Here is a 12,211-nt window from a genome sequence, read left to right on the forward strand (position 1 = left end):
GTTACTTCTTTAATATACAAATCATTTTCTTTTAAAACATCTAATAATTGTAAAGCAATTTTTGAGTTGTGGTAAATTGAATTGGATGATTGTGAGGTTTTAAACTGGTGTGTCTTGAGTGACTTTACATACTTATGTTTTAATTTTGATACACAATAGCCTGCAACATAACAGACTCGTGCTTTGTCTGTTAAACATTCGGTTGTTTGAAAGACACAACATATCTACCTTTTTTTCAAGAAATAAAATACGTATTTTTTCAACTATTTCATGGCAAACTGCCATGTGTTGGTTTGCAAATGTTTTTTCAGTGTTAAAGAGCATTAAACAGTCCATTTTATATGATGTTCCTGTTAAAAAAATGTGCAACTGTTTGTAAAATTGCACCAAACACTTCTCTGGTATGGACTTCTTGTCCTCATACACTGTAAAATCCATTTCAATATCATTAAGTTTTAAATAAATTTTCTTTACAAATTTTATCAAATTTGATTCATCAATTTTGTCAACAATACCATTAATTTGCACTTGTGTGTTGGTTAATGGACGTTTAAATTTTAAATTTTCTTTAAAATCCTGAATGTTAAAGTCATTTAGTTCATATGTCTGTGCTTGTTCTTCACTTTTTATTAAAGCACTAATAATTTCATTGAAATCATCATCAAGCTGATCATCTTCATCTTCATCATCATCCGGGGCGGTATCACTGGTAATTGTTTTATTTTTTTGTTCATTGTCAGTATTCCTGAAAAATATACATTAATAAATTTAATTCATGTTTAAATCATGATGCATTAAAAATATTGACACTCAATTATGACCTTTACCTGTCATTACTGATTAATGTTGTTTCGTTTATCTCGTTGACCTTCATAATGAAAATAATGTGATTTATATTAACTCTAAGTATTCATATTGAGCAGACATGACAATGAAGGCTCAATTTTATAACATACTTTTAATGTAAGTCAATGTAAATGACTCATGCAATTGTACACATCATATCAATAATCATAAGATTTCACCCAAATATAATTAAAAGTACTGTATTTATGTGCAACATACATATTAACTCTTTCAGTGCTGGAACAGAATTTTTACGGCCTTTGCAAACATTTTGTACCAAGATGAGACGCCACACAACGTGGCGTCTCATCAGGATCAAAACTGTTCGCTATTCTTACATTATTATTTGGAAAAAAAATAATAGTGTACATACAGAACAATACCATTTATATTACATTTATGTATTAATCATGAAAACATGTCTTTTATACATAGTGTTGTATTTGGAATAATAACAATAATTGGCTTCAATTAACTTTATACATAAAAAAATGCATGTCACTTTAATGTATATTATATAACTTAATGCAAGGAAAATAGTTTGTAACTGTATACAATTATAATAACGTTTATTTATTTTTTAGGTTAATTGAGAGACTTGAATATGAAGAAGAGAGTAGCGTGGAAATCAACAAACTATTTGAGACTTTTAAATTTGAACAGATTGAAAGTGGGCATTTCAACCCATCAATAAAATGTCAACTTTTTGTTGAACATATGTTGAATTTATTTCCAAACATAAAAAGATGCAGAAAAAGAATGAATGGAAAATTTCTGGTTATCTATAATGGAATTTCAGTAAAGCAACTTCCAGAATTGAATGAAAGAAGTTTACAATTCAAGACTACTGTGGATTTTTTCCCAGAGTTAATACCTACATTGGTAGATGAAAATGAAATTGTATATAACATTGAAAGTGGATTTTATTCCAATGGACATGGTTACATTTTGTTCATGTGCAATATTCAAGGTTTCCATAGGTGGAAAAGACATTGATTTAAATTCTATACATATAGACAAATGTTTCAAGTTCACTGAAGAAAGCATAAAAAATGTTATGCATATTGTGAAACAAATTAATTTATGCAACGGAATAAAATATGATAAAAAAATGACAGTTGGAAATGCAGTGTCTTAGAGCAATGGAAATACCATGAACAAATTGAATGCTCAAGACAATTAAGATCATTTAAATGTTTAAAAATTGTACAAATGAACACTGTTATTAAAGCATGTAGAATTTGCCAAAAAATGAGGGTTAATGCCATTAGAGAAAAGGAAAATATTAATCCTAATGAATCTGAGGTTTCATGTCAATCCATTAACCCTCATAAATGTGGAGTTTCATCTGGATCTATTAACCCTAACGAATGTGCAGTTTCATCAGGATATGTCTCTATTGAAGACATAAAGAAAATATTTCCGCAAGCACCAAATGAAATGTAACTAATGCTTGTAGAACAGTCAAAAAATATAAGTAGACATCCAAATGGCAGACGCTGGTCAAAAGATTTCATTTCTACATGTCTGCAATTATTCAATAGAAGCCCAAAGGCATATGAACTCCTTGAACAAAGTAAAATATTGCTGTTACCATCCAAATCAGTACTTATTTTGTACAAGAATGCCATTAAACAAGATGCTGGATTTGATGATGCATGTTTTGAATGGATGCACGAAGAAGCCTTGAAAAATGGAATGGATGAAGAACATTGTGTTGGGGGGTTAATATTCGATGAAATGACAATACAGACAGACATTCATTTTGAAAATAACGGGGGACTACTTGAAATGACTGGATTTACGGACATAGGACAGGAAGGTGACATTTGCAATAAACTTAGAAATGGAAACTGTGACAAATTAATGGGAACACATATATTGCAATTATTATTTTTGGGTTTAAATGGCTTTAGATTCCCATTTGCTCACTTTGTTACAAAAGGAATTCAGGCTTCAGAATTATATGGTTTGTTCTGGAAAGCCATAAGATTGTTGTATACATATGGTTTTAAAGTATTGTATACATGCATGGATGGAGCCCAGTGTAATAGGACATTTTTACATGTATGTTTAGGTGACAATCCGGCAAGTTTTATTTCATCAAATCCATGCTACAATTTTCCTGTAGTTTTCATTATGGATATTTCACATGTATTAAAAAAAATTAGAAATAACATACTAAAAAGTGGAAATTCCAAAGGCAGTACAAGACTTTTAACCCTACCAGATAAAAGTGAAATCCACTGGCAAATGTTCACTGACTATTATGCTTGGGATCAACAAAATGCATTGCAGTTACATAGAAAACTTACATCAGAACATTTTCATATGGATAATCAACTAAAAATGAGAAATTCTTTGGCTGAAGATCTTTTATCATCCGAAATGTGCCATTGTTTTACATTGTATAAAAATGCTTTAGGTGAAAAGGGAAAAATACTCAATGGTGTTATTGAACTACTCCAACAGACTTCAAAAATGGTGGAAATTTTTAGAGACAAAATGCCTATTTCAAATAAAAGTGATAAACGTTTACTCAAAATTAAAGAAGTAGATGTTTGGTTTGTGCAATGGGAAAACGGTATATTAAATGACACAGATATTGCCAAAAATAAAAAAATGAAATGCTTGATGTCTAAGCAATGTATGGAAGACATTCATTCCTGTTTACAAGGATTTCTTGAATTAACTGATAATGTTTTTGCTTTGAAAACAAACATTCCAATAACACCAGCCATGATCAATTCAGATGTGATTGAAAATGTATTTTGCCAACAACGTGCAACATACAATGGTGCAAATGCCAATCCATCTGCGTACCAATACAAACATTCAATTAATAGCATTTTATTGGGAGAACAAAAAATTTCCAAAAAGGCCAATGCTGCTATGAATGCTGAACCAGCAACACCACTATTCAACATAAGCATGCCCAGTAATAATAAGAAAAGGCGAACAACTTGTCCAAAAAAATCATCTTAAAAGGCTGATGAATGTACGCATTAACAAAGGTACATTAATTATAATTTGTGGGTTTGTGAGGCTCATATTAACCATCATATTAAAACATATTAATTACCTTTCAGTATAAGTTGGTACATTTGGTGGTTGATGATATGCATCCATTGGTGTATGTTGCTCACCACACGCCATACTGAAAGTAATGTCGAATATATAAGCTTAAATGCAAATAATGTATTAAAAAATTACAATATTAATGTGTTTTTAAAATAAAACGTTATATTATTTCATATATATTAAGCATTTGTGCAAAATTTCAACACATTACATGCTGTTGAATAGTTTAAAAGTAAGGAATCATGTAAAGTGTATTATTTTTTGTTTCTTTATTGTATATAAATATACGCGTCTACTCAGCAGAAAGATAAGTTTTACAACATTTATTATAAAGAAGTATTGAAATGACATGCACGAAATAAAGTCAATGAAACGTTAAAGCTGTGAATGTGCAATGAGCACATCCTGACACAAGAGCCCGATTAAATTAGAGACACACCCTGGGTGCCTACAAATCTACAGTACTATGAATTTTACAATTTAATATGTTAAAATTGCTTTAAAATAATAAGATGTATGAATACATCTGAATATTTTAAAGCAATGTTAACGTATCAAATTGTAAAATTCATACTATACATGTATTTTTTATTTTTTTTTAAATATGACATTTTATATTACTCAATGTTTTCGTCTTCCTACAGCATGACAGGTCTTCTTGTGGTTCGAACCCTGCACCATTCATGATGTCTGTTACTTCTTTTGTAGGCTTCAGCAAGTAACGCGGATGGAAGTTGACAACACGCAACCCTTCTACACTTCTCACTCTAGAAATTGCCACGCCTAACTGCCCAGGTTGAAATATGGAGCAACAGTCGATTTCAACACTGAAATACAATTATAACATTAAAATTTAAAAGTGTTCAAAAACTAAAGAAATTTATAATGTGTGTACATAGTTTTACATTATTGTTAAAAATCATTGTGTGCAATATAATCCAATGTTAAAAAAATGTTAATTAGTGTTAATTTTTGTTAAAAGACTTAACAATAATATATACAATGCAGAAAAACAAATTTCATTTAAATGTTTTATAGTATTGAAATAAATATTTATTTTGTTAAGTTTAATTTTTTTCATGTAAACAATAATTATACACGGTATAAACATGATTATGTTAACTTCAAATTATTATTGAAATTTATTTATTTATTTAATGTTCATATACATATATAATTATAAATTGCATACTTCTCCAATGTCATTCCCTGTGACTTGTGAATTGTCAACGCAAATGCAGGTTTTAAAGGGAATTGCTCTCGTTCGGCAGTAACTCTATTATCCTTTGGATTGAACACTGAAATAACAGTACATTTATGTGCAATGTTTGATGGCATGGAACATGAATAAAACAAATAATATATATTTTCATTTATTATTTATAATTATTAATACAACATGATATAGTACACTGTATAGGGTTAGTAAAAAAGGTTTTATAAGTCATAATAAAATATACATGTAATTTACATTTATATTATATTATGACTTAAAAAGCTTTTTAATGACCCTGCACGGTGTGGTGTATGGTGTGTATTTTAATATTAGATGAGAGGTTAGCTCAAACACTTCATTAATTGTTTAAATATGACACATAGTGGGGTTTCATTAGGTACATGTGAAAAATATTTTATTACTAAGTAAAATTCTTTCACCAATATCACCTAATAACAGCTTAAATAAATTTATTAATGTGACATTGTGTATATCCATGTCATAATTTCATTTTTATGATCTGTGTGAAAATATAATGACTCATACTGATTCATAGGGTATAAAAATGTGACAATAATAGCAAAATGGCATGTGATTCTTAAAAAGATAAACAAACAATGATTACCTGTGAATGAAATTTTAGGAATTTCTCTGGTGATGTTTACAGAGGGAAACTCTACCACAACCTTTTCAGCAGTTAATGCTTGCACTATGCCTGTTACACCATTTACAAGTTTTTCACTCAATGTGTGAATTAACTGAACAGGACATCCGTTTTTCATCCACAGCATTTTGGGTGCACCTATTCTCTCCAAGTCTTTTGCATGTCCCTGATCTTTTGCAAAAAACTCAAATAAATCACCTGGATGTTTCATCATCGCAGTTCGGTTATAGTCATCGACTAATGCATTGGTGGCAAAAAGCTTTGTGCTTAGTGCTGATCTTCTTGAAGACAGAGGCCTTGATAACGAGTTCAAAAATGCATTTACTTCGTCACTACAATTTCCTTCAAACACACTCTGAACTGTAGAAGTTAGAAATATCTCGCCTGATTTTGTTCGCATATTCTGATCAAGAACTATCCTGTGCCTGAACACATCATCAAAGAAATTGCAATGGAAACAGTATTCACCAGTGTCATTGTATTTAAGATTTACCACTGGTGGAAGTTGATAAAAATCACCACATAAAACAATTTGAATGCCACCAAATGGTAAATTGGGATTTTTTATTTTACACACATTGTATATGGTATCAAAAGTCTTCCTGCTAATCATTGAACACTCGTCTATTATTACACAGTCTATTTTTGTCAAGTTTTCAAGTACTGTTTGAAATTTCGGATTAAAACGTACAATGTTCTCAATTTCTTCAGGCTCATGTCGCCTGTCTTACAGACCGAAGAACTTGTGAACTGTGTTTATACCATAGGGCCTTCCACTACCTTAAAATATAAATAAACACACATAATTACACAGTGACAAATGGGAAATGCTATGTTAGTCATACCTTATATATATATATATATATATATATATATATATATATATATATATATATATATATATATATTGTTCAAGTCCATTGAATTAAGGGCTCAATTTATTAAAGTTCATATAATATATATTTAATAAAAATTATTATTTGAAGGATACATTTCATAACAATTATATACATATAGACTTGATGAAGAAGTTTTACAATCAGTTATGATTGTACAAGCACTTCATTTAATGCGACAGAATGCATCACAGTACACATATGGTACAAAAATTAAAAAAGCAGGTTATTAAATAATCAAAATATTACCGTATACTGCACAGGCAATCCCGGTGGAACATGCCACCTGAACACAGGAGCCTTTGCTGTGTAAAAGGTTTGCGAGTTCGGACACAACATACGATTTTCCAGTGCCAGCGGATCCCAACATTAACAAATTGTGACCTTTAGAAGCCAAATTTAGTGCTTTTAACTGTTGGGAGTTCATTTTCAATATCCCAAATATGTACAGTTGCACTCACATTAAAGAAATAAATTAGTATAGCCGATATTTGATTGCTTTAGTTCTTTAAATTTTCAAACCGCAAATGTTTGTTGACAATTTGTGGGCGTGTGCGTATACTTAAACCAGGCTCGCTTCATAACTTATAGTAGCTTATCAATATACCGGGAACCATGAAGCAATTTTCATCTGACCAATCAAATTTTGTTTTACGAACCATTATCAGAAGCATGCCGAATCGTTATGGATGTGAACAATCAACATTACCATTAATGAAAAAAACTACTTTCAACATTTATTGTTGTAATCAAGAGTTATTTGTGTAACTGTGTTGTTATGTATCATTATAAAAAGTGTCATTAACACGGGTGCTAATAAATAACATACTTTGTTTGCCAACAAAGCCAAGAATTTGTGAAAAACGTCTTCATCGCTGTGTGCAGACCTGTGTCGCAGTAAGAAAATTCGTCCTTTTTTTAATGAAAATTGCTTTGTTTTATGAACTTACACTGATGTCATGTGAATATAGGTTATTTTTTTAAGGAGATAAATGTGTTGACTATCGATATTCTGTTTGCATATTTCGTTGATTGCATTCGTTTGAGAGATATGGACCTTTATTCAGACAAGGGTGTTTAATGAGAATTTTGACAGTTGCATCCCTTGTATATATATATATATATGGTATATAATTTTTTTTTTTTTTTTTTTTAAAGATCCCTGTGGTTCAAGTATACAATATTTGTGACGCGTTTAACATGGCTTAACGTTCAATCGGCATTCAGCTAATAGTATGGATTATCGATGAGAAACTTATGAAGATATTTTATCAGACCAATGAGTTGACATTAACGATAATGAAAAAACAGAGTTGATTACGCATTAAGTGCATGTTCGATAAAGATTGAATGTTTAGTGGTTTTTGCTGAAATATTTTTTATATTGTGTCTTTTTGTGACTTTTTATAAGTTAGCGGTATTGCTAATTAATCGATCATACCTCAAATCGTGGGCCAATTTATCAGATATGTTATTATATGATTAATGTGTTCGTGTCCAAACTTTTCATGAAATCTTCTTTCTTTTGTCACTAAAGAAATGAATATGTGTCTTTTTAACTTTTTTATGTTCTGTTCAGGATCGCAAATGTTCAGGATGGCAAAGATGTATGCTTGAACTATGCCCCACATAACGAAGCTGTTGAACGGACACGGCTTATTTATATGCTTTATTGAAAATAAACACTTCTAGTTCGGGTTTTACAACTTAGATTGTTTAACAATTTAACTATTTGTTCATTTTAAATCCCGTTTTTAATCAGTTTCGCTTATGTATATAGAACTACGTATGTTTGGGAAAAGGCTTAACTAAGAATATGTAATTGTAATGCCTTTCAATATTCAGTGATTATTCCAAGATAAGTGTTTGAAATATGTCCCAAGATAAAGAAGCTATTTAACTTACACAGTCTTTCTATCTGATGTATGAAAAAGATTCCTTCGTCATTCAGGTTTTATAATTATTAAAGATAATCGTGGGACAACATATGATTATTTAAATGATCACTTGGGCTCGAATTTAAACGCTTGAGGTAAACGATATTACATTTGAATTTCACATAGCAATTTTAAGTTATACTCACAAATTAGGCGAGGAGACACCCTAGTGAAATCTTCTCTATTAATTTTACTGTTTTTTTTCTATTTTTGACAATACACTTAAATTGTGTGTGCATTCATAACTGGAATTAACTGGAAATATTATACCTCACATAAATTTGTTTCTTCTTTGCGTATATAAACTTCACAGGTCCGTTATTTTGTAAAGTGTCCTGTAAAGATGCGCGCGCATAGTCAGCGGGCGCCATTTTGAATAGTGCCCTGTAAAGATGCACGCATGTAATAGTGCCCGCGAGAATGTTAGTTATTTGTAAGATTTATGTAAGTTTTAAAAGGCAGGGATTTTTTTATATACTTAGGGTAAACGCACGAGTAATTTTGCAGGTTACAAGTGTGTGTTTTTTATTAATAATCACATCTTTAAAAATACAAAAATAAAATGCTATTTTTGGGATCAATGTTTTGCAGCATGTTGTCTGTAATAAAAGCAGATATTTTTATATAAAATGTATCTCCATATGTGAAATTCTTTACAATAAAAATGAGTTTTGTATAAAGAAGCGAATTGTTCCGTGTCCAATTTCCGCAGGGAGACAACGCGCGTACAACAATAATAATGTACTTATAATTTATAGTCACGATTCGTTTGGAAGGTCACGAGTGTGTGTTTTTTATTATTTATCACATGTTAAAAAATACAAAAAAGTAATGCTATATTTGATATCAATGTTTTGCAACATGTTGTCCGTGATATAAGTAGTTATCTCTATATTAAATATATCTCAATATATGAAATGCTTTACAATAAAAATACATTTTGTATAAAGAAGCGATTTTTTTCCGTGTCCAACTTATGAAGGACAAATCGCGCACAACAATAATACGGTACATATAATTAATGGTAAGTGAAAAATACTGATGAAATTTATATTGTGTAATTTATTTTAAATTCTATTGACATTGATCTGCACAAAATGTTCGGTATAATATAAGAAATAGAAAACCTCACTGAGGGCCGTATGGCAGAATAGTGACCAGCCAGGCAGCCCCAAATAGTATATGTACCGAAGCCGAAGGCTTATGTCGGAATAGTTTCATAAATCTTCAGTACAGGAGTTTCATAATGTCCACATCCATTATTAGTGGGATAATAATGCTATAACATTAGACCAGTCTTCCATATCAAACCATAAATATGGCATTGCCACAGTTTAGCATGATACATTTGTGTTTACCTTTTGTCAATTAATAAATACTTTTTGTCAAATATTCATTAGTTTTTGCAACTTAATATTCTTACTTTGTAAATATACCGTCTTAATTATTAAACACAAGAATCAATATAAATATGTACATTAGTCAGAGGGTAATCAAAGCTTTCCAAATTAAATTAAATTAATTCAAATGACACATGTATATAAGAGAGCAATCTTAAAGTGTATGTGTGCAAATATATATCTTATATCAGGCTGTTTAGCGAATTCTATTTTGAGTAAATGATTTTGTCACAACTGGCCAAGCTCTGACTACACATAAATTAAGTATCAGTGACACTGGCATTTAAACGTATGCTAAATGTAATTTCAAGCTAGATATGGATTCATCTTCTGATAAAAATCATCAGGAAGTGAGTGTATATTAAACAATTACTGTCTTGAATGCAGTGATAATTGATCAAGCTATTTGAGTGAGCGATTGGTTTTTGTGTCGAGCGTTTTTCCAAATAAATGGACAGAATGAACTATACACAGTTTGTGTTAAGGATGTACATAACTCCAGAAGTATTACTTTTAAAATTACTGACCATGAGAAAAATTTATAAAACAACCACGAATATACTATCGAAAACACTGGATCTTATGAGAATACAAGAACAATTGCAAATAAGTATATAAATGAAAAAGAAAGTGTTGAAACAAACAAAAGCGCTAGGGTATAAGGTACTTAATGTTTACACTGTTTGACACATAGTTATATATATATAAATATATATATATATATATATATATATATATATATATATATATATATATATATATATATATATATATATATATATATATATAATGTGTATATTGGATCGTAACAAATTTGTTATTATTAGCGAGAAAGGTATCCAAAAAAGAAGTTAAACTCTTAAAATAAGCAAGCATCAAAACCGCACACCCCATACATTAGTAACCCACAACCGCACACCACAAATACATACACACATTCTCGTTCGCAGACAATCATAAAACACACAATCCATATAGTACATCACATTTTTATCAGGTGATCGCTTGAAATGCTCCTGTTGTCTCTAGATTTTTCAGAATCTTGTGTAGGTTCTTTATCTTCAGGTTGATAGTGGTGAGCACTAAGTCACTGCACATGTCTGCAAGGAAACGTTATTATGTAAGTGACTTGACATGACTTGAACCGTTGCGGCGCCAGTATTAACTCGTTCTGAGTGTGTTCTTGCCCGTTTGGAACATGCTATGTTGCTTTTCTGGACGCTTTGTGTTTTGTAAACCGCAAAAGACATTTAAATACTTCACTGGAATTACACTCTTTTGCAACTTTAAATAACACTATTTTGTGACACATTTATAAAGACTTATACACGTTTGAACCCGCTATGCTAGAGTTTTAATACTGGTGCTATTTAAATATTAAGTTGTAGTCCTCTTAAAAGTTTTATTTTCGTGGATTAAAACTGGTACTTCCGCGGATCCGACATTATTCAAATATTTCTTCTCTGAATCGCTGGTTTCAAGCTCTAATATTTGATAAGTGTAATAAGTTAGTTGTCCTTTATTTTTTGTGTGTTTTAATATAGGCCTTGTAGTAAAACTTTAATAACCGATTGTTGCCTGGGTTAAATTAATGCAATTTTATTTACAGGGACTAGCATGTGGGCTTCACGTATTATTGTATATCCTAGTCATTGCGGACCATATACATCGTCTACTATGTAATCGACATTTTACGTGTACAATTAAAACAATTTTCTGTGATTTCTTGCATGAACACTCTACTTCAGCTCACTCTATTTTGAAGTATATAAAGCATACTTTTGATAAACTTTACATGCATAAAATATGTCTGCATATACTTACACATAAATAATGCTTACCCTGCCTCTGTTGCAATCATTGACCTATTAAAGCAGGGTGGAATAAACTAGTTGATCTACGGCAACGGTAAGTACATATTCCTTCGCGCCGATTAACAAGTTCTAATATTTGACATTTTACAAAATATACATTCGAAAAACTTGACAAATGTTTTGTCAAAACAAAATTAAAGGAAAAGTAATAAATGTGTATTAAATTCAAGCAACATATAGCAATGAAGAAATCAATGTTGCCTTTAAATTCATTTACCCATAACCTATAATCGGTATTTAGTCATATCGGCATCTCGGCACCTAGGCACCTTTAATATACGGGGTTTCTTTTTATTA

General features: G+C 30.5%; 3 protein-coding genes across 3 annotated transcripts in view; 2 read left to right on the plus strand and 1 right to left on the minus strand.

The window, feature by feature from the left end:
* LOC127848992 (insulin-like growth factor-binding protein complex acid labile subunit) overlaps window positions 1-12,211 on the plus strand; it is a 117,355-nt gene that overhangs the window by 10,985 nt on the left and 94,159 nt on the right. The gene's annotated exons all lie outside the window — the stretch shown is intronic.
* Window positions 1,993-5,264, plus strand: LOC127848653 (uncharacterized). Its single transcript, XM_052381233.1, has 2 exons — window positions 1,993-3,860; window positions 4,636-5,264. Exon 1 carries the CDS (start codon window positions 2,296-2,298, stop codon window positions 3,829-3,831), a length of 1,536 nt encoding a protein of 511 aa, XP_052237193.1. The 5' UTR covers window positions 1,993-2,295; the 3' UTR covers window positions 3,832-3,860; window positions 4,636-5,264.
* On the minus strand, window positions 4,487-7,239 carry LOC127848655 (uncharacterized). Its single transcript, XM_052381235.1, has 4 exons — window positions 6,953-7,239; window positions 5,769-6,587; window positions 5,120-5,225; window positions 4,487-4,754 (listed from the first exon to the last, which is right to left on the minus strand). Exons 2-4 carry the CDS (start codon window positions 6,418-6,420, stop codon window positions 4,526-4,528), a joined length of 987 nt encoding a protein of 328 aa, XP_052237195.1. The 5' UTR covers window positions 6,421-6,587; window positions 6,953-7,239; the 3' UTR covers window positions 4,487-4,525.

The sequence above is a fragment of the Dreissena polymorpha genome, chromosome 10 (assembly GCF_020536995.1).
Source record: "Dreissena polymorpha isolate Duluth1 chromosome 10, UMN_Dpol_1.0, whole genome shotgun sequence".
Classification (NCBI taxonomy): domain Eukaryota; kingdom Metazoa; phylum Mollusca; class Bivalvia; order Myida; family Dreissenidae; genus Dreissena; species Dreissena polymorpha.